The sequence below is a fragment of the Xiphophorus maculatus genome, chromosome 20 (genome assembly GCF_002775205.1).
Source record: "Xiphophorus maculatus strain JP 163 A chromosome 20, X_maculatus-5.0-male, whole genome shotgun sequence".
NCBI classification, from domain to species: domain Eukaryota; kingdom Metazoa; phylum Chordata; class Actinopteri; order Cyprinodontiformes; family Poeciliidae; genus Xiphophorus; species Xiphophorus maculatus.
The window spans coordinates 26,046,313-26,069,164 of NC_036462.1; the positions used below are offsets into that span (position 1 = coordinate 26,046,313).

Here is a 22,852-nt window from a genome sequence, read left to right on the forward strand (position 1 = left end):
TTTTAAATTAAACATTTAAGACATCTAAATTGACATGTAAAGCACGAAAAATTGCCATAACGTAGGTGTAATTTCCATTTACAATATGAAGACACCAGATGATAACATGATGTGTATACTAAAGTAATAGTTAAAAGTAAAGACAGGACGAAGAATTGTTTAACTTTCTTTTTAATTCAATTCCCATGATAAGTCCTCTGAGAGTTAGAAGTCCATTGCAGATGCAAGTGTGTCCGAGAGTTTGGTAGCAATTTTGTCTGTTAAAAAAAACAGAAAACAACACGATACTTTAGTAGCACAACACCAACAATCAAAAACAAGTTGCACAACAGTGGAAAACACATCCCTGTGCTTGTTCAGTCAGTAACAGATTTTCTTCTACCTAAGTGGGAGGCTTGAACTTAAGAAACCTGTTGGAGCAAGTTCAGTATTTTCTCAGAAAATATTTAATGGCTTATTATTCTGCATATTTGTGACAAAACACACAACCTGTAATTCAGGAGAATTTTGATGTTATCAAAGTGCAACCAACACACACACACATATATATATATATATATATATATATATATATATATATATATATATATATATATATATAAAGAAGAAATATATATATATATATATATATATATATATATATATATATTTCTTCTTTTCTTGACACATTATAAAGTTTCAGTCTCATGCACCAGTCAAGCTTTTTCTGCTCCATACAGATGATCATTTTTCTTTTAGGTCTGACATGTTGAGTCAGATTCTCATTTTTAAATTGGCACAAGATTAAAAAAAAAGAAAGAAAGAAAACATTCTGCTTTCTCTTTGATGGAGCTTATAGTCAGAATCCAACAAAAATTAATAAATTGCAACATAATTTCCATTTGTGTATGAAAGTATGTGTTCCTAACTTTTATCCATTTTTTTTTTTACGATAGTTAAAATAGTGAATCAAAGCACCCACTGTTGGTTGAGTTTTTAATTTTTTTGCTTTTAATTAACAGCAGAAACGAGATAAAATGCGGATCTGTGAGTCGCATAGTGTTTCCGTGGTTACGGCGAATCAATGTGTAACAAATATAACATCACACCCTCCTGTTAATCAAACACCACATCTTTAGCGTTACAGTAGATAAAAGAAGCTGCTGCTTTAGCATCTCACTTCTGCATCGTGAGAAAATATCTGAATCCTAAAAGAAAAGAATAGGTAAATTAAAGCACAACTACAAGTTAATTTAAAAAAATGACTGCGTCTTGATTTTTAAAACCTGAAATCAGCATCAGAAGAAACAAGCTCACACAAACTGGACTTCCAGTGCAGATAATGAAACGTGTTTCGAATGCAATTTGGGACATGCACTCCTAGCATGTACATGACAACAAGGAACAGTCTCTTGTTATTGTTCTAGAGATAGCAGTCACAAAAATGTGAAATTCTAACAGACAGATCTAATTTTAGGACATACGAGTTTGTTTCTTGTACATGTTGCCATAGTGATAGATAGCACCTAACAGTGAACCAGCTTTGTGACACCAGGTTCACTTGACCTGAACAGACATCGTCACCTTTTGAATGAAAACTTAAATTTAGTATACCGCTGTACTTTCTATTTAGCTTTTTTTTTTCTTTTGGTAATATACAGGATTTACAACTGTTACTGTCTAAAGAAAACGGTCCAAACATGATGATACAAACCGGCTCTTTTCTGCTGCTTTTTCCTCTTCTTGTTGGCAGCTAGGAGTGCCTGACCCTGCTGCAGAGGATCTACTTTCACAATATCCTTCAAGTTTGGAGCTTTGGGAGCCGCGTCTTTCACAGGTAGGTCCGTCTTCCTCTGGGCTTTTATCTCCACCGTCATCGGCCCAAACTATTTGGATGTAGAGGGGTTGGCTTGATAATTTTCATTTGAGGAGAGGCTAAGAATAAATATTTCAGTTGTAAGCACAAAGGTGTACCTCACCTCTGAATCCTGGTCATCCTCCATAGTTTCGGCTTCATCTTCCAGAGACCCTCCCTCCATTTCCGGGTCAGGTGACTCGATTTGACCCCCTTGCGTCATTCCGGCAGTTTCCATGCAAAATCCCATTTGGATGTCAGGGCAAGAAGACTCTGATTGACAAGAAAAAAAATCTTATGGTTGAACTAAACAAAACAGTTTGTCTGAAAAAATAGATTTAATGTTATTAGCAGACATCAAAGAGGTGCAGGAATAAGCCTTCAAAAGGTTTAACAGAAAACATACAAACAAAAATCCTGAAATAATTGCCTTAATACCCATCAACAGAGCTTTTATGGTGCACCTGATAGTGTCATATTCTTCTTTTTTCACATTTAAAAGAAAAACACACAATTGTATATAATACACTACATAATGATTACTCTGTTCAATTTGAACAAGTTCTGCTTCCTTCACAGCCCATACTCTGTTCCTGGTATAAATCTGGATGATAAACAACTAGTAAACACCGATTTCACATTAACCAATAGCTCTTTGGTTGCAATGGTGTTTTGCTGCAACCCTTAGGAGTTTAATAACTCAAGTATCCTTAAGGTAGGGTGAGAAGACAAAAGATTAAATCCTTGGAAGTAAAGGAACATGAAACGCAATCAAACTCATATTATCATCACAGATTTAGGTAAATGTATTTAACCACTTGGGTTTGATGCATTAATTCAACACTTGAGGAATATCTCAAAAACTGTGCAAGTTTATGTTTCTGGCTCTCAATTTATTCCTACATGTTTGCAGATCAGGCACCCTGGCATTCTCACGTGACAAAAGTTCCCCCTTAAAGAGGAATTAAGCATTTGATAAACAACTGAGGTAGGACCATTCCTGCTCTTACTTTGGACCTCACTGGTTTAAAGTCTGTAAAATAAGGTTTGTGATAGCAGGACTTGATTAAAATGTTTTATTGAGTTAATTGCAGCGTCCGTAATTAATCACATTTTAATCAAAAACTATATAGAATCAACAAAATAAGCAACATTTTCGATTCAAAAACACGTTTTGCTGCAAAATTATTGACCCAATAGACAAATGAGCGCAACAATAAAGATATTTATTGTTCTTAATCTGATCAACCATCAGATCATATTGTATACCTGTTCAGCTTCAAAGTGTTTCAGGAACACCTGATTTGTGGACGGTGACGTTAGCATTGGAACGTCTGTGCTGCTGTAACGCGTTTAACTTTGACATTTTAGGCTTCACTGATTGGCTAACTCCTTTTTGAATAATTTCCACACAGCAATAGATTGTATTTTCAAGCGAGAATTAACCCCAGTGGGACAAGAGAAGCAGCTTTTTTTTTTATCTATAGTTCTGGCAGGAACCTTTGTGCGTAAGAAAGAGAAAAAAAAGCAACTCATTGCGCTAAAAGGTTAAATCTATATAATTAATTGATAAAAATAATGTTTTTAAGAAGGTCAAATTTACATGTCCTGAAAATGTAAATGACTTGGACTCCGTTTACCTGCAAGAACCTCCTGATTTCCTTTCTCCAGCTCGTCCCAGTCAAAGGCTTTTCCCATTTCGGTAACGATCTCAGCGCTGACGTGGGTGGGCAGAGTGTGTGTTTCTGGAGGGTGTGTGAAGTAGCTGATCCTTCCTCTGCATGAAATTAAATGAAATCACATCAAACAAACGCTGATTGAGTATTGATGGTAGGAGTTTTAAAAGTCTGGTTCGCCCACCCCGTCCAGTCCATCAACACGCTCTTAGCTGCTTTATCGGTGTCCGGCAGCCCCCCCTTCCTCAGTTTGCCTTGCCGCCGGGCGAGAAGAGCCAGGAACTCCGGAGCCGTCTGGAAGTCTGGAACGCCGTAGTGCTCAATGATCTGTGCAGATAAAGGCGCCGTCAATGCCCTGACCGACTGAGAAGCGATACCGACGGGTCAATTGCCGTGGAGGGCCACTGGGACGGACCTGGGCCTTGTTACACCTGCGGAGGATGGCTTCGACGGGTGGAAGGGGATCTATAAGCTGTTCGATTTTCACGCAGTTACGAAGGATCATTGCCGCGTCGGTTGTTGATGTTGCCATGACGATTCCGGGACAATCCAGAAGCTTAATATGTTTGTCCAAATGCACTTCTTGAAGACACCTGAAGACCAAAATAAATAAAAAAACTTTTCAGAGAGTCCACTTATCGATTTTTCTCTGTCAACTTAAACGCCTCTGGAAGTCATAAGTTTAAGTGAGAAGCTTTGGGGTTTCCCACCGGCCTTGACCTCCAAATCCAATATGGCTGCTGCTTATAAACTGTCCTGGTAGCAGCGCTAGCAGGGACCGAGTAGTTTATGTTTATCCTAAATAAAGACACCAAGAAAGTTATTTACTGCAAGTCAAACACAAACCGCGTGTAATAAGTGAAACTATCACTTCAAGTTGTGGCGACGTCATTCACAGATCTTAATTCAGTCTTTCGAAGTCAGTCTTTTGAAAAAAGAAAGGATAAAAATAATGCAGCTAACTGTGGCATCATTTAACAACGCTCTGTTTGGGGGTGAACAAAAGATTTACAATGTGTTTAGAGGAAAACTTTCTGTTTAAGAGGAGCGATGTCCGTCTCATATATGCCTCTTCGCTCCGCTTGTCCATTGGAGCTGTGAAGTTAAATCTTAATATTTCAATGGTGAACTGTGAACGTGAACTAATTCAATTTAATCTATTTGAACTGAATTTTGAAGTGGCTAAGAATCAATCAAACCAAAGGGAGAAACAAGGCCTTTCAAAGTGCTTTGCATCATGAAAACACAAAAACACAAAGTCATACAACACACAGTCAACAACTGAAACATGACATATATTTATTGATTAGTGGTTTATTGATTATGTTTCAAAAGCAATCCTAAACAGGTGAGTTTTTAGCCAGATTTAAAGGCACTCGGTGTTTCGGCTGTTTTGCAGTTTTCTGGAAGTTTGCTCCAGATTTGTGGTGCTGAATGCCGCTTCTCCGTTTTTGGCTCTGGTTCTGGGGATGCAGAGCAGAACCAGAAGCAGAACCAGAAAACCTGAGAGGTCTGGAAGGTTGGTACAACAGCAGCAGAACGAGCTGGCTACTCTGTTCAATGTAAATAGATTTCAGTGTTTAGAGCAGTGGTGTCCAATTGCCAGTCTGTCACTGGTTTAACACATCTAAAATCAAACAACTTGATGACGTGCTGAATTCGGTCAAAGGAATCAGTTGTGTTGGGAGTCAGAACGCCATTGATTTAGCACATGGAGCTCAGCATCACACTTACTTTGTGACCCCAGGTGTGGCTCCGACGCTGCAGGCCCGCGCCCGTTTCAGACTGTTGATCAAGCTGCTCTTCCCCACGTTAGGAAAACCTAACAGAAATATACATGAATTCAGTTAGGTTTGGGTTTTTTTGCATGCATCTTATAGTGAGTGAAGCCTGAAATTAAGATTACAGATGTAGAGAACCCTAAAACCACAGCAGCTTACCCACAACTCCCACGGTGATGGCAGTCTTGATGTCCTGGTTGCGGCAATAGTTTCCCAGTAATTTCATCAGGCAGTCGGCTCCGATGCAAGCGCTGGTGCTCAGGAGCTCAGAGGTGGCTTGAGTTACTGGGACGTTGCTGCGTTTCTGCCCACGGGGAAAAAAACAAAAATGTTTAAATGTTTAATGTTTAAAAAACCTGATCTGCCGATTCTGATTTCGACCGATACTTTTGTCTGAAAAGTCGCTAATTAGAGCAACAAAGTTGCTTTGGCAACAGATGAATGGATGACTACTGTTTAGGAATGCACCGATTCAAAGATATGGGCAGATATCGAAATCTGGTAATAATGGCCAACAGTCACATGACCAAACAAATAGCACAAGGCCAACCTCCTCTCCTCCAGAAAGATATGGGAGAAAGATGGAAGTTAAAATGGGTTGTCATTATCAGCCCAATGTTAAAAATGACTAACAAAGGCAGATACCAACGTTAAGATACTGATGCAAGTATCGATTGTTAATATCAACACGATACTGACACCTGTTAAAAATGACTAATATGAGCAGATACCAATTTTAGATAGTGATATATTGTGCATCCCTACTATTGTAAACTATACACGTGCAGATGTAACCTGGCAGACGGGTCTGTCAGTCAGCCCAGTCACGCCAGAGCAAAAGGGGACAGTGGCCGATTTTCAGACCTTTGCGAAGGTAGATATGAAGTATCGGCCGATAGTCGATCACCCAAAAGTAAGGAACTTTGGGCCAATTTATCAGTGCTCCTCTAAATATTTCATTATAAGTTCAGTAACAAGATTAAAATTCTTATTTCTTAATTCTTACCAAGTTCTTAGTTTGTTGCTGGGTAGATGCTTTGAAAGCCACAGTAGGAAACTCGTTACGGAGATACTTAATCCACTTTTCCACGATTTCTTTCGATACCAAATCTAGAAATCAAGGAATGTGTCAAATAAAAAGCATATCAATATATATGAACCCTTTCTGTAACCACAGGTACAAAGCATTCTTACCGATCTTATTGAGGACTAAAACGATCTTCTTGTTGGTTCCACTCTGGATGACGGCTTGCTCCACCTGAGGGCATCTGCAGCCCAGAGGGTCACGGGCATCCAAGACCTCCAAAATGACATCCGAAGCCTCCACGACCTTAGAAAGCACAATGCTTTTAATAAAACTATTCTATTCAAAAATTATTAACATGAGGATTGACTGAAACCTACCTTTTTAAATTCTCTGTAATACGCCTTTCTTGAATTCTCATTTTCAAAGTTCACATTTTTTTCCAAACTCTGCATCTCTGTTTCCTTTGGCAACAAGAAAAGAAAAGAAAACTTGGCACAAATTGTGAAATATGCAGCATCTGATTAGCTTTCAGACTGGGATTTTTATACCTTCAGCTCAAACTCTCTTTGTCGCTGTAGGATGTCGTACTGAAAGGTTTGTAAATTTCTCCTCTTCATCATCTCACGCTCTCTGGACAGCTTCTGCTTTTCTTGGAGATCTTGAAGCTGACAAGAGATGCAGATTACAGCCAAATCCAGTTCCCTAACCTTCCCAGCTCTCTCTTGATGCCGAATTCGAGTAGATGTTAAATAATCCAAAGCAGAAAAGCAGAAACTCCATCAACAATCTGATCTATTATCAGATCTTATATTTTTAATGTGTTAAAAAGACACAAATCAAATGTAACCTTGCTAAGTAAACTGTAATTTCATTCAAATATATTTGATAATTTAACACCAACATACTACCAAAATGGATTCTGTAGTTGTTTATGAAACAGTATTATTTTAACTTTTAAAAACACTTAAAAGTACCCGACTGATTAACTGCAACTACATCTGAGAATATCAAAGCTTTAAAATACTTAGTGCAGTTATTTTATTTTAGGGTGAAGCATTATAACAAATCAAACTAAAGATTACATCAGTTTTGTGTGTTTGTACTTTTACAATATTCTAAATATACATATTTTACACCGGGGTTTTTTTTTTTTTGTATTTTGAAATGCTTTGAAGATATTAAACAAAAGAAAATAAGGTACACATCAAACTACTCAAACTAATAGGCATTTGTTGGAATAAAATACTTTCTATTAAGAAATATTTAAAATTACTATTTTTCCTTGCTTACAAACTACATTGGATGTTGCTAATATGGTTCATATCAAGATATCGACCTAAATTTTAATGTATTATTTCAGATTTAATGAATTAGCTGTGTGTTTTATGTTATTAGAATTTTTTGATAAATTATGGCAAATTTAATATCTTTTTATTTAAAATGGACAACACTAATTTATCAACATGTGTGTTTCTATCTGTCTAAATGTGCCACACCTCTCTGGTAGGTCGATGTAGGTAAAGAGCAATAATAAAACTTTCAAGCACATGGCATAAATACCTGTAATCACATTCAAAACTGCTCATATAAAAAAGAAATTATAAGTTGAAAGCAATTAAAATGTACCCTTTGCTTCCTGACATCCTCTGGTTTCCTGGAGTTCTTGACCTGGTAAACAGCCGGCTGCTTGCTATTATTTGTCGGCCCTGATCCTTCGGTCTTCCGCCCATCTTTAGTCTGAAAACAGCATTATGGTTCTTTACTACTTTTAAAAGGGATCACAAGTCCGGACAAGGAGCAACAGATTGAGATCAAATGCCTTAAAAGGGTTGGTGCCTAAGTGGAGTCTTTATTATATATATATATATATATATATATATATATATATATATATATATATATATATATATATATATATATATATATATATACAGTACAGACCAAAGGTTTGGACACACCTAGATAGATAGATAGATAGATAGATAGATAGATAGATAGATAGATAGATAGATAGATAGATAGATAGATAGCATTTATTGTCATTCAACAGAATTCAATGAAATTTCCATTGCAGCTCCCGTGCAAAAGGTCAAATATATACAGTAAAAATAAGCAAACACACAATAATAATAGTAACAATATATACAACAAAATTAACTAAAGGCACTCAACCATCCAAAGAAGTAGCAGCAGGTCCAATTATGGCAAAGTACAGATGATGTGACAGTGCAAAATGCAGAACAATATGACTGTGTGGGGGACAGCTGTGGGGAACCTTTCTAATTCAATGGGTTTTCTTTATTTTCATGACTATTTATAAGGCAAGAAATCCCACTTATTAACCTGACAGGGCAACACCTATGAAGTGAAAACCATTTCAGGTGACGACCTCTTGAAGCTCATCAAGAAAATGCAGAGTGTGTGCAAAGCAGTAATCACAGCAAAAGGTTGCTACTTTGAAGAAACTAGAATATAAGGGGTATTTTCTGTTGTTTTACACTTTTTTTGTTTAGTGCATATTTCCACATGTGTTATTCATAGTTTTGATGCCTTCAGTGTGAATCTACAATGTCAATAGTCATGAAAATAAAGGAAACTCATTGAATTAAAAGGTGTGTCCAAACTTTTGGTCTGTACTGTATATATGTAGAAATAATTCTACAGTTAACTTTTTTTTTATTACAGACTCGTTGTTCTCAACGTGTCTGCTGTTATGCGAAACTGCAGATTTGTTTTGAGAGCCTATTTCTACTAGCTATTAAACAATGTATATTCCTCAATAAGCGATGTTAGCGCTTGGATTTCGACTTGAAACGTTATTTATATATGTATATATAGATATATATATATAACGAATATATAAATATGACACACGGAATATGACACTTCTGTCAAAACTACACCCTTATGTCAAAAACACGGTATTTAGGCATTATGAAGTTAATCCTAAAGTAAAGTTAGCTACAGGCAACGTTAGCCGCGATGCTGCTTACCTTAAACTTCCCGAGAAAACCAAGACGTTTAGCTCGTTTCTGCTCTGCGACCAAAAACAGAAACCGGTGAAACAAACCGTAAACACATTAGGCAATTACTTTTAGCGCAGTATTGGCATACGTACTTGCTTTAGACATAACTTCACCCTCGCCTTCTTCTTTCGCACGTGTAGGTCAGCTGGCTAGTCAATTAAACTGTCAACATCCGGTAAGTGTCAAAGTAAAAGCACCGACCAACTCATCTGCCTCTTAAAGTAGTCGAGTGAGTAGAACTACTTCAAACTATTTTTACTGAAGTAAAAGTAAAAAGTAGTCGTCCAAGAAATTACTCAAGTAAGAGTAAAATGTTAAGGTATGTGGTAAAAAAAAAACATTTTAAAAAAAGCTACCGAGTCATTGATAATAACTCCTGATTTAATATTTTAAAATTATATCATCATATAGACAAAGTTATGTGCACATTCTGGTATGTTAGCTATTAAAATAAAAACATTGTACAAATAAATACCATAATTACAATATGTAAAGATAAAACTTTTTCAAATCTCTTTTTTTTTTCAGTATAAAACTTATGAAACTTACACCAGTTAATGTACTAGAAGTGACAGTTTTTATGTTTATCATATATTCAGCTGACCTCAACATGGTAAAACAGGCTCTGCAAATGGAAAATAACTTTAGAACAACAAAGCTTGTGAACAAACAAGATGCCTCACTTTATCATAACGGTTTTTTAAAAATTGTTTTTAGAGGATTTAAATCATTTTTCACTTGTCATTTTTATTAAAATGTCAATTAAACATTCATCCATTGTCTACACCTACTTGTCCTTGAAGGTTATACATAAATAAAGTCATATATAATTTGTCATTAAAGTACCATAAAATGTAAATAAAAGCATCCCTTTAAAAAATTCCTTCATTATTTATTCCACGTGTCAAACTCGAGGCCCGTGGGCCAAATCCAGCCCACCACAGGTATGTCAAGACTCTAGAGGGCCACATCAATAGAGCTTCCAGATAACAGACATATTATTTAATTTTTAAGAAATACTCATTGAATACAGAGAACCTATCATTTTAATAGTTCAGTATCTTTAACAAAAATATATTTTTCTATATTTATTAAAACTGTCACTATTTCATGACAGTATAATATGAGACAGATAATTTGCGGGAAAAAACTGAGCTCCTCCACGCCTGCAGGAGGGTCTAAGTGCTGCCAATCAACCTCCTCTATGCTGCTCAATGAGCCAATGGCTGAAAAACAACTTACTGTTACAGAAAAACTGTTTATCCTCTGTCAGCAATGGCTATGCTAACTAGCCTTAGCATTGGTGACAGGCTATGTTGTGGTGAATTAGCTGTAGCTTAGCAAAGAGCAAGCAGGAAGTGAGTTGGCACGGACAAGAGGTTGATTGACAGCACTAAAGCCCTCCTCCTGGCTCTGACTGGTTGTTTCTGACTGAATGGTGTATTTCTGCAATTAGTAGTGGGAAAAGGCAGAGGAGCACAATTTTATTCCGTCTTATGCTGTCACAACAATGATGATTTTAACATACACGTTTTTTGTAAAAGTGGCATACTGCTGCTTTCATAGATAGTTTTATAGTTTTATATCATTCCGCCACGACTGACCTTTACAGGACATTCATGATGTTCATCCCTTGATCCCTGACCGGTGGGGTAGATCATAGACAGGTCACCAGTTCGTCACAGGGCAACAGGATGATAAGCAACCATGCATGCACATGTCTGGGGACAAGAGTTCAGAATTCACATTAGCTATTATCTCTTTGCAAAGCACGCCAGCTGCATTCTGTGTGCTCACTATCAAACATCACCTTCATTTAGACAAAAGTCAATTCAAATATAAATCTGTATGCATAATTAAGACCCATCTGCGTCTTGTTTGTTGATATAGCTACCACAACAGTGGGGAATAATATTATCTCCTTCCTGTTGTAGTACACTGGGGTTCACTTATTTACTCAATAAGTGATCACATCGGAACGCCAAATCAGATCAGCAGTACGCCTCAGACTGCTCCATTATATTAATTAGTCCAGTTAGCTTTGGCACATCGGCTCCGTAATCCGTAAAACCCTCCAAACAGACAGTTGACTAGAGGTGATAGATTAACCAAAGCTGGGGTAATGGTTTAATCTGAACAATTAGTTTGCTTTTTCCAGCTCTGCTCTATTCAGATGAAACTGTGCTCACGTACCGATGTGTAAATTGGGAGAAATTTCTCAGTTTTAACTTTGTTTTATAATCTTTGTGTATTACAAAGTTTACACATCCATTCGTTGCCTATTTTCACTTATCTTTGCAGCATCTTGGGAGACGCTGGTGCCAATCTCCAGCAGGCAAGTTCCACAACCATGCACACACACTTATGCGCTTACTCACTTTAAGGTAATTGTCAAACATAATAATAGTAACTGTAAATTGTAAACTTCTAAACATTTTGTTTTGCAGTCAGCGGGAAAGACTGCTCTTCACTCCAGGGAGGCAAACACGTTCAGGGAATCCATAGGTTTATATTTGATTAAGAAGATGCATCTTTTCACAATTTTACAACGAAAGTACTTCTGTAAATATATAAAAACCCAAATGTTAAAATCTACAGTTAATGCTCTGGCTCTTCATTTTTGAACCTTTCCAAAAACAACCCTGAGTTCTCTCAGGGTTGTTTGAGAGAACTCAAACAACCCTTTTGCATTTTTTTTGTTCACATTTAGTTTTATTTGAATGTTTTTCATATCTGTTAATATGGAGGTTTTGAAGCCAACTGTTTTTAAACACTTTTTTAAAAATGTATAGTTTTGTTGGAAAATTGACACTGGCTCCGCCCCGTCTCTAGTTTCAGAACGATGCCCGTCTTGTTCGATGCCTGAAGCTCACTCAAATTAATTTAAGAGTCTAGAACTTCTGTGTCATTGGGAACCAATCAGTAACGAGCATAATTTAAATAACGACGACCCTATTTATTTATTTATTTTTTCTTATTGGTGTAAACACAGCCCTCTCCAGTAAACAAACAGTCAGTTTGGGATAATTCAACTTTTTTTTCTCAATCAGAGAAGATTAAACCACAGTCTGTAGTCTCTTTTGCATCAACAGAAAAAATTTACTATGCTGTAAAAAGTCATAACATGGAAAATGATTGATCCTCCATGAACACCTTGAAGAAAAGATTTAGTTAAAACTCACTTTTATGACTGCTTCTTATTGGTAAATCCATTTTGTTACTTTTGCTGACCTGTCCAACTAAAGACTTCAGTCACATAACGAAAGTGTAAACTGTGTTTTGAACCGAGATATGCCAGACCGCTACTAGCCGGATTTGTTTTGGTTCAACCGTAACATTTGCTACGCTTATTCAACCGCTGACCCAAAAGGAAGAACCGGGCCAAGCCTGTTAACCCCCTCGGTTTTCCATTGGAGAACATGCTCACACCCTCTTAAATCATGATCCGTACGCAACCCCTTCACTGCACGTCTCCGTTGTCCGTTTTTGACCCACATCTTAGGTGGGTCAAAAAAAAAAAACCTCCACCCTGGGGTGACCCGTCTTTCCGGAGGGATTAAAGACGCAGCTTCATGTCATTAAGTGAACCTGCGTCTATTAGAGTGCGGATCTCTTCTTGTCCTCTAAATCTGGTGTAAGACTTGCCTCCTCTCCTATAAACCTCAGCCTCCTTCGTAACACACAATCTGAAAACATGTTTCTTTGCAACTCTTTCAAATTCAAACTTGACAAACTAACCCTTTTATTTTATTTTATTTATTAGAGAAACTTATTGAAGTGGAATAATTCCCTCTACATGTTGAGGAAATGTTTGGCAAGACGATTGTTATTGTGTACTCATTATTTTTAGCAGCTATAATTTACAGAAATACCCAAAGAGAGCTTTTAATGGACTTGAATGTGTAATTTCAAGATCCGAAATGCAATTATTATATGAAGTGAGAGTGTAGAAATCCACCGGGTGTCTTAACCTTATTAGTAGATTGATTTAATTACAGTTGATAACCAGTGTATTGGTTTACGTTTGAGCATCTCTGCCAAGTGGAACACCGCAGGTGTAATATGATTTTACAGTAATCCCATCAGAGGTCAGATAAGCGTTGGTATATAAGGAGAAGTGTGAGGTGAAGCACCCAGCAAACGCAGAAGGTTACAAGTCAGAGGAAGGTGTGACAGCCGAGAGAAGATCTCCAGAGATCAGGATGGCAGAGGAATGGGGAAAACAGGTGTTTGCTGCCAGGCGGCACGAAGATACAACAAGAGGCTCCGCATTCACATACACAAACAGTAATCATACCAAAGGTAGGTTTTTTTGATTTGAATTATTTTGTGTTTAGACCTGCTGTTGTTTAGAGACGGATTTTTGTACAGTTCCACATCCTGACATATCACCGGACTGAGACGAGCTGTAGTTTATGAACCACTATTTGAACTAATGCTGACAAGCACAACATAAACTACAGTGTTTTTGAAAATTTAGATTTTTGCTTCGTTTTTATTTAAACACCGACCGATTAGTCTGCAGTTACATACAACATTCTTATAACAGAAGTCAAGATAGCAACATGTGACATTTAAAAAAAGACGATGCTCCTGAATTAGAACAAAGTTTGACTGCGTGCGATTCTAAGACGCAGACCTTTGCTTGCAGATCCTTTTGAAGGACCAAACTACCACATCGCTCCTCGATGGGTTTACAACCTCTCCACGTTCTGGATGTTTATTGTGGTCATTTTATCAGTCTTCACCAACGGCCTCGTCTTGGTGGCCACAGCAAAGTTCAAGAAACTTCGTCATCCTCTCAACTGGATCTTGGTCAACCTTGCCATTGCTGATCTTGGAGAGACAGTCTTTGCCAGCACCATCAGTGTGTGCAACCAGTTCTTTGGATATTTTATTCTGGGACACCCGATGTGTGTCTTCGAAGGCTATGTTGTCTCAACTTGTGGTAAGTTGTCACAGTGGTAAGTTATGTTACAGACTTGCAAATTCATTTTAATCAAACCTAAAGATGAATCGTGTTTGTAGACTGTAAAACTGCATGTGTGCACCCTTATTCTTTACAGGTATTGCTGCTCTTTGGTCCCTGACTATCATCTCTTGGGAGAGATGGATAGTTGTGTGCAAACCCTTTGGAAATGTCAAGTTCGATGCCAAGTGGGCCACAGCTGGAATAGTTTTCTCCTGGGTCTGGTCTGCAGCGTGGTGTGCTCCTCCCATCTTTGGATGGAGCAGGTAATTTAGATAATCTCCTGCTTATGTGGTTTTTATATCCTCGATAATCAGCAAAGCAAGAACTGATTGTTTCCTTGTATCAGGTATTGGCCTCATGGACTGAAAACGTCCTGTGGGCCTGATGTGTTCAGTGGGAGTGAAGACCCTGGAGTCCAGTCCTACATGGTTGTCCTCATGATTACATGCTGCATCATTCCTCTGGCTATCATCATCTTGTGCTACCTGGCTGTGTGGTTGGCCATCCGTGCTGTAAGTTTTATCCCTCACTGCTTTTTGTCACTTTAGTTTTATGGTAGCCCTAAACAAAGCCTGATCAAATCTGACCTCATGTTTTGTTGGCTACAGGTTGCTATGCAGCAGAAGGAATCTGAGTCGACCCAGAAGGCTGAGAGAGAAGTGTCCAGGATGGTTGTAGTCATGATCATAGCTTACTGTGTCTGCTGGGGACCCTACACCTTTTTCGCCTGCTTTGCCGCAGCCAACCCCGGATACGCCTTCCATCCTTTGGCCGCTGCCATGCCTGCATACTTTGCCAAAAGCGCCACCATCTACAACCCTGTTATCTACGTCTTCATGAACCGACAGGTGGGCATAGCGATACAGCTGTCACATTTTTTTTATCATAACAAATATGTTTTTGTTTTATATTTAACTTTCACTCTGTTCTTTCATTTGCAGTTCCGCACATGCATCATGCAGCTATTTGGCAAACAGGTGGATGATGGTTCTGAAGTGTCCACATCCAAGACAGAAGTCTCCTCTGTGGCTCCTGCATAAACCTTCATGTTCTCTGTTTTGGAAGAAAAAAAACTACTGTGACCTGTACAGAAACTATTGTTTATTTTTTTGATAAACAAAATTTTTTGGCAAATGGAAATGTTGTACGTTTTGAAAAAAAAAAAAGTACTGAAAGGTATTTTGAGTGCTACGCTAAATAACAATTGTATAATATCTTTTTTTTCACCTAAATAGCATTCTGGCAAAGTAAAAAAAAAAAAAAAGTCCACATTTTTCTAGATGTTGTCTTATCATGCATGTAACCTTTTCAGTTGAATATAAAACTGAAAGCATGACTGCAAGTTTTGTCTTTATTCTTTGACACGAATCATAGAAAAATGGTAAAACGTGGGGGTTTACATTTCATTGAACATACACAGGGTAAAATGTCTCACAGCATCACCTTTGAGCAGAACTGCCCCAATATCTGACTCCTCTTGAATCTTCTTACCTAATGAGTAGTAGTTAAATGTTATCCATACAGCCATTACCCTACGCACTTATCCCCAGTGGGGTTGCCAGGGGTGCTGGTGCTTATCTTCAGTGGTCAAAGGCTGACATAGGCAATCCATCGCAAGGCAACACAGTGAGACACAGACAGCAAACAATCACTCTCCTTAGGTGTGAGTGTGATCAATCAACCCAGTCATGTTTTTGGACTGTGGGAGTAAACCCACACAGGGAGAACATGCAATCTCCAGGTAGAAAGGGATTCGAACCCACAACCTTCTTACTGCAAGGCAACAGTGCTGCCAATTGCGTCACTGTGCAACCCTGATAAATGTTGGTCGAACTTAATTTGAAAGTGTGGTGTGCTCCCTCTAGGGAGGGCGCAGTGCTACGACAGTGGAGTGTTGTCGCAAATTTGAGCCGCAAGGGAAGTTGACCCACGTTTCTGCTAGTGTCATCAGAAACACTGTGTCCGTTTAAGGATGTACGGATGGATGGATGGTCGCTCCATACAGCCCATCAGACACAGTTTTCCCTTTAATAAACATGGGGAATGATATCTGATGACTCCTTAACACCTACCAGATACGATGACCCAAGTTTATTTGTTTGTACTTTGCACCTTAAATTTACGAAACCTTAACTTTTTACATTTACTTGAGTACTGTTTGAATACAATACAATAAGTCACATTTAAAGTCATATCCGTTAGTGGGTATCCATCCGTCCATCCATCCATCCATCCATCCATCCATCCATCCATCCATCCATCCGTATTTATGCAATGTATATAGAGAGAGAGAGTCTATTTTTTATTATTAATGGATATGACTTTTAATGTAACTGATTAAAATATTTTATTCAAAGAGTACTCAAGTAAAAGTAAAATATACATAGTCCATGTATATTTATCGGGATATGTAAGTAGCAGTTCCCTGTTTTTATGTTGCAAAGTAGTCCAACATGTTGTAATGACTGTGACCACTAGGAGGTGCAGCCCTTACTTGAACACTGTTACTGTGCTGCGAGTTAGAAACTTAAATGAGCCAAAAATATCAACTTTTTCCAGAACGAGCTCACGGTTAACGTCAAACGAGGACGATGAAACAAGTAAGTGTAAGGGAAATCACTGTTAAATCAAGTCACATAGCTGTGTGGCGTTGTGCAATCTTTTTATGCTGCAAGAGCTTTTTATGCTCTTCTGACTGTCTTGTCAGAAGAAATATGTAGCACCAAGCACAGCCATGAGCCCACAAGTCCAGAGAGGACTATGATATTTTTTGTAATATTATTAGGATTAATACAATGAGGACTACGGTGTAGAACATAATGGCAGGTACAGACCTTATAGTTGAATTGTCTGGACTTGGGGTTCAATTCTCCTGCTTTAAAATGAGAAAACTGTAAATTGAGAACGGAACATTATTCATTGTGTCATTTATGGCTTTGAAGATAAATGTTGATAATGTTGACAAATTGTGGTTACCTGAGAATCTAAAAAAATGCATTCCCAATTTAACAAAATAAACAATCTGATAAGTGTTTCTTTAAGTTTTTATTATGACATTTTACTGCTGTCGATCACTCACAACTGTAATTCGGGTTCATTAACTGGACAGAAATTAGCTCTCTTAAAAAAAACAAAAAAACTGGTAAGTGTCAGAATGACTGCTTTAACTGTGCCAAACCAAACAGCCCATGGAAAATAAATTATCTTCAAAGCACCCAAAACTGCATATTTAAGAAACGAGAAGTACTGTCAAATGTTCATGCTGTCAAAATATTATCAAATTCAAAGGAGCAAAAAAAAAACAACAAAAAAAAACAATAAAAAATGTGTCTTTCACAGGGTCTTCACAAAGCACCTGACCATACAAAACAGTAGAAAGTGCTCTTAATGACCAATATGCAAGCACACAAAAACAGTGGCATAAATGCCACAAACCCGGTTAATAAAACAGGAGACAAAAAAGTAAATGCAAGACAACAAATATTACAATTTTAATATTTGATTTTAAAACTGAGCTTTCTAACAAAGCAAAGAGGTACATTCTACACAATCAAAACATTTTGCTGTGTTTAGAGAAAGAAAGCATTCTGGTATGTTAACAGAAGTCTTGTACAGAGTATTGAAGTAGCACCAAATACGGAAGCAATGCAGTACAGATTTCCACGTTACCGTTGACATGACTCTTTCCAACCAATGGGGGGGCGTAGGTCAGCTAAAATTCAGAAATCAGCTGTCAGAAGTTTAAAAAGTTCCGTAGAAGGGTCACTTAAAAAAAAAAAAAAAGTTATTTATTTCTCATTTTAACACAAAAACAATAAAAGGGAAAAAAACAAACAAAAAAGGTGTGAGGAAGTCATCAACAATAAAGTCAGAATAGACTTTATTGTTTAAACTTTACAATAAACTTTATAAGTTTAAAACCTTTTACTTTGTAAAAGGAAAATATAGTTTATCAACATACAGCAAGTAGTGGTGGGCCTGGATAAACATTTTTAATTGAGTAAATTGCAAGGTCTGTAATTAATTCATCGCAAATCATTACCTATTAAAGGAAAATGTTATATTGAAACATAAGAAAAAAATTACATTTAAAAACCCTTTTTGATACCGAATAATTAAATAAATGGACACTCAACAACAACATTTATTGTTTTAAATCTCTTATTTTGGTTATTGAACCATCAGAGTGGTGCAAAGTGCAATTATGTGCATTCAGATTTTAAGTGTTTCGGGATCCCCTTATTCAGGTAACTTCTCTGAAATAATTTTTTCTTTAGAAATGTGGACACTGACATTAAAGTTGGGGATGTCTGTGTTTGCTACTGTTTCTTTATTGCAACGCATTTTGAATTGAAATGGTATTTTAGGCTTGAATAGCTTCAGTGATAGGTCAGATCACTTTTGGACAATGTGCAAACAACAATAGTCTTTTCCATCCAGATTGGTTTTATGAATCAGAAATTAACCCCCAGTGGTCCAAGAGAAGCGACATTGGTATCCATAGTTGTTTGCAGATGTCGCTTGTGCTTCGGCTTTATATGTTGTACCGGAAATACAATGCAAAGGTTCCATCTAAACCATTTCTATGTAAAAAAAAAAAAAAAAAGAAAGGAAAAGAAAAAGAAAGGTAATTAACTGCATTCAAATTTTTAACATGTTAAAATCTATGTAATTAATTATTCATAATTAACTAGTTACAGTCCTGGCGCTAATAACAAACAAACAATAAGCAGTTTCTGTACAGGTAAAAGTCGTTTTTTCAAAACCGAGAACACTGACTGTTTATTCAGGTGCAACAGACGAGACCTCTGTCCTCGATGTGGACACTTCGGAATCATCATCCGTCTCTTTGCCAAGGAGTTTCATGATGCATGTGCGGAACTTTGAACGGAGGAATAGGACGAAGTTAAATACATTAAAAATATTTGATACGCTCAGTTAAATAGATGTGACAACTTGACTGTTGTGCCCACCTGTCGGTTCATGAAGACGTAGATAACAGGGTTGTAGATGGTGGCGCTTTTGGCTAAATATGCAGGTATGGCAGCGGCCAAAGGATGGAAGGCGTATCCGGGGTTTGCCGCGGCAAAGCAGGCAAAAGTAGCATATGGTCCCCAGCAGAGACAGAAAGCCAGGATCATGACTACAACCATCCTGGTCACTTCTCTCTCAGCCTTCTGGGTTGTTTCACTATCTAGCTGCTGCATAGCAACCTGTAGCCAACAAAACATGAGGTCAGATTTGATCAGGCTTTCTTTAATGCTATGATAAAACTAAAGTAACAGAAATCTGCGAGGGATAAAACTTACAGCATGGATGGCCAACCACACAGCCAGGTAGCACAAGATGATGATAGACAGAGGAATGAGGCAGCATGTAACTATGAGGACAATCATGTAGGACTGGACTCCAGGGTCTTCACTTCCACTGAACACATCAGGCCCGCAGGACGTTTTTAGTCCATGAGGCCAATACCTGATACAAGGAAACAATTTAGCATTTGCTTCGCATTAAACAAAGCTTGCTCTGCTGATTATTGGGGGTATAAACACTTCATAACCAGAAGATCCGGTAGATTACCATGTGGGGTTGGGGTGGGAAATTGTTTTTATTGATCTGAACAGCACTTTGAGCTGGTTTTAGTATGAAGGGGGCTTTATAAGTAAAATTGATTGATTGGTTGATTACCTGCTCCATCCAAAGATGGGAGGAGAGCACCACACTGCAGGCCAGACCCAGGAGAAAACTATTCCCACTGTGGCCCACGTGGCATCAAACTTGATATTTCCAAAGGGTTTGCACACAACTATCCATCTCTCCCAAGAGATGATAGTCAGGGACCAAAGCCCAGCAATTCCTGTGCACAGAAAAAAGGATGATAACATTCAGCTTAAAAGTGTACAACCAGGATTCATCTTTAGGTTTGATTAAAATGAATTTACAAGTCTGTAACATAACTTACCACTGTGACAACTTACCACAAATTGAGACAACATAGCCTTCGAAGACACACATCGGGTGTCCCAGAATGAAATATCCAAAGACCTGGTTGCACACACTGATGGTGCTGGCAAAGACTGTCTCTCCAAGATCAGCAATGGCAAGGTTGACCAAGATCCAGTTGAGAGGATGACGAAGTTTCTTGAACTTTGCTGTGGCCACCAAGACGAGGCCGTTGGTGAAGACTGATAAAATGACCACAATAAACATCCAGAGTGTTGCGATGTTGTAAACCCATCGAGGAGCGATGTGGTAGTTTGGTCCTTCAAAAGGATCTGAGAAAAGTCCACATCTTAGAATTTTATGCAAACGACTTTGCAATTCAGAGGCATTTGCCTTTTTAAAGCAACATCTTTTTATGACTAATATTACAAATATGTTGTATACTGGTATATGTAAAAAAAAAAAAATTCTTGCATGAAAGTGCAATATTTCTTGCCAGTCATCTCAAAGAGTGAAATTCATATTTTGTAGAATTATTACACATAGAGTGATATATATTCCAACTCTTTGTTTTTTGTAATTTTGATTGTTATGGCTTACAGGTAGTGATAATGAAAATCACAAAGTTTTACCACAAACCACATATAATAAGAATATATAGTGAAACAGCACATTAATGAAAACTCATGGTGTCACACCTTAATTGGCTAACTAACTCAAAATACCTGCAAAGATTTCCTGAGCCTTTAAACCAGTGGTCTCAAACTCCAGTCCTCAGGGGCTGATGTCCTGCAACTTTTAGATGTTTCTCTGCTTCAGCACACCATGTTCCAATATTAGCTCATTAGCAGAGCTCTGTGGAGCTTGCCTGCATGCTAGTGAAGCAGTTTAGCCATTTAATACAATTGTGTAGCACAAGGCACACATTTAAAAGTTGCAGGACATTGGCTCTTGAGGACTGGAGTTTGAAAACAATTATTTAAATGATCTCCCACTCTTAAGGAGAAGACTGCTGACTGGATAGATGTCCAGAAGACAGTCATGGACACCCTGCATGAGAAGGCTAATCCATAAAAATCCATTGCTGAATAAGCTAGTTGTTCACGGAGCTCTGTATCCAAACATATTAACAGAGGATGTAGCTTGGTAGAAAAGTGTGCGCCAACAGCAGGGGGAACTACAGCCTTGAGAGGATTGTCAAGTTAAATCCAATCTAAAAGAGCCACAACACACAGACCAGTACTACACATGGGCTACAAATGTTGCATTCTCCATGTCAAGCCACTCCTGAACCAGAGACAATGCCAGTCATCTTCCTTGGGCTACGGAGAACAGGAAGTGGACTGTTGTGCAATGGTCAAAAGTCATTTTTTCATCTTGCATTTCATTGTGAAGTGAAGAGTGATTGATTGAAGTGTAGTGTGAAGTTTTCACAGTCAGTGATGTTTTGGGGTGCCATCTTATCTTCTGGTTCTGGTCACTGGATTTTATGAAGTCCATAGTCAATGCAACAGCCTACAAGGACTTTTTAGAGAACACAATTCTTCCTTATGGAGATGCTGGGGTTTTTTTCACGTGCCCACACTGCCAAAGGTACCATAAGCTGGTTGAGTAACCATGGTGGTTCTGTTCTTGATTGGTCAACAAACTCCCTGACCTTTAACGCCATAGGAAATCAATGGGCTGTTGTCAAAAGGAAGATGAGAGACATCGGAGCCAACAAGGGTGATGACCTGAAGGCAGCTATCAAAGCAATCTGGGCTTTTATCACACCTAAGCATCAGCACAGGCTGATCGTCTCTATGCTATGCCACATTGATGCAGTAATTCATGCAAGAAGAGGTCCAACCAAGTGTTGAGTGCATAAAAATGCACACACTTTTGAGAAGCCTCACATTGAAAATTGAAACAAATAAAATAGAAGCTGCTCAAAACATCTAACTATTTGTGTAAGTAATCTTGATAAAATGACTGTTTCACTTTCTGATAGGACTGTCAAGAAATATTACACTTTTATGCAATACAAAATTATTTTCAGATGTCCTAGTACATATGCATACTAATAAGACTGTATTTAAATACAACCAAAACAATTAAACAATTATGACATTTTCCAAAACTTCACTCTAGTTTGTCATTTCATAAACAGTTCTTTTCACTACTCTTATATTTCAGATTGTAAAACTCTACAATTGTATCTGGAAATTTGGCTTGAATAAATAAATCTCTAATAACACCATGTCTACACACTAAATGGTTCAAAATAAAAAGCATACCTCTTGTTTGATTGCTGTTTGTGTATGTGAATGCAGAGCCCCTCGTTGTATCTTCATTGTGCCGCCTGGCAGCAAACGTCTGTTTTCTCCAATCATCTGCCATCTTGCTCTTCGAAAGAGGTACTTAGTTGTCGTTTATAACCTTGAGAGTTTTGCTGGGTGCCTCACATCAGACGTCAGCTTATATACCTACGCTTCACAGAACTCTGATGGGATTACTTTAAAACCAACTACAGGAGCCCTTCCCCCATTCCCTGAGCAGAACCCTCACCTGGGCAAACAGTTTGGACGATGCAGCCAACCTAGGACTACACTTC

At 37.9% G+C, this 22,852-nt stretch overlaps 3 protein-coding genes across 3 annotated transcripts; 1 reads left to right on the forward strand and 2 right to left on the reverse strand.

The window, feature by feature from the left end:
* Nucleotides 1-155: 155 nt before the first annotated feature.
* gnl3l (G protein nucleolar 3 like) lies at nt 156-9,516 on the reverse strand. The gene is made up of 15 exons (XM_005815741.3): nt 9,437-9,516; nt 9,312-9,355; nt 7,945-8,055; nt 6,867-6,983; nt 6,696-6,779; nt 6,486-6,621; nt 6,298-6,401; nt 5,451-5,595; nt 5,245-5,332; nt 3,926-4,103; nt 3,695-3,837; nt 3,475-3,611; nt 1,959-2,107; nt 1,694-1,865; nt 156-257 (listed from the first exon to the last, which is right to left on the reverse strand). Exons 1-15 carry the CDS (start codon nt 9,447-9,449, stop codon nt 205-207), a joined length of 1,674 nt encoding a protein of 557 aa, XP_005815798.1. The 5' UTR covers nt 9,450-9,516; the 3' UTR covers nt 156-204.
* A 3,977-nt stretch (nt 9,517-13,493) lies between these two features.
* On the forward strand, nt 13,494-15,406 carry LOC111605916 (red-sensitive opsin). Its single transcript, XM_023325645.1, has 6 exons — nt 13,494-13,646; nt 13,996-14,292; nt 14,411-14,579; nt 14,663-14,828; nt 14,925-15,164; nt 15,258-15,406. The coding sequence occupies exons 1-6, from the start codon at nt 13,547-13,549 to the stop codon at nt 15,354-15,356; spliced, it is 1,071 nt and encodes a 356-aa protein (XP_023181413.1). The 5' UTR covers nt 13,494-13,546; the 3' UTR covers nt 15,357-15,406.
* Nucleotides 15,407-19,088: 3,682 nt separating this feature from the next.
* On the reverse strand, nt 19,089-22,638 carry LOC102225324 (red-sensitive opsin-like). The gene is made up of 6 exons (XM_005815743.2): nt 22,536-22,638; nt 20,295-20,591; nt 20,005-20,173; nt 19,626-19,791; nt 19,290-19,529; nt 19,089-19,197 (listed from the first exon to the last, which is right to left on the reverse strand). The coding sequence occupies exons 1-6, from the start codon at nt 22,636-22,638 to the stop codon at nt 19,099-19,101; spliced, it is 1,074 nt and encodes a 357-aa protein (XP_005815800.2). The 3' UTR covers nt 19,089-19,098.
* Between the last annotated feature and the right edge of the window lie 214 nt (nt 22,639-22,852).

Coding starts and splice junctions, on each gene's coding strand:
- gnl3l (XM_005815741.3), bottom strand. Junction 8,056..9,311: donor GTTTTCTCGGGAAGTTTAAG/GTAAGCAGCATC, acceptor TGCTGTTTTCAG/ACTAAAGATGGGCGGAAGAC. Junction 2,108..3,474: donor AAATCAGGAGGTTCTTGCAG/GTAAACGGAGTC, acceptor CTTGTCAATCAG/AGTCTTCTTGCCCTGACATC.
- LOC111605916 (XM_023325645.1), top strand. CDS start 13,547: ATGGCAGAGGAATGGGGAAAACAGGTGTTTGCTGCCAGGCGGCACGAA. Junction 14,580..14,662: donor CCCATCTTTGGATGGAGCAG/GTAATTTAGATA, acceptor TCCTTGTATCAG/GTATTGGCCTCATGGACTGA. Junction 14,829..14,924: donor TGTGGTTGGCCATCCGTGCT/GTAAGTTTTATC, acceptor TGTTGGCTACAG/GTTGCTATGCAGCAGAAGGA.
- LOC102225324 (XM_005815743.2), bottom strand. CDS start 22,638: ATGGCAGATGATTGGAGAAAACAGACGTTTGCTGCCAGGCGGCACAAT. Junction 20,592..22,535: donor AAACAGCAATCAAACAAGAG/GTATGCTTTTTA, acceptor GACTTTTCTCAG/ATCCTTTTGAAGGACCAAAC. Junction 19,530..19,625: donor TGTGGTTGGCCATCCATGCT/GTAAGTTTTATC, acceptor TGTTGGCTACAG/GTTGCTATGCAGCAGCTAGA.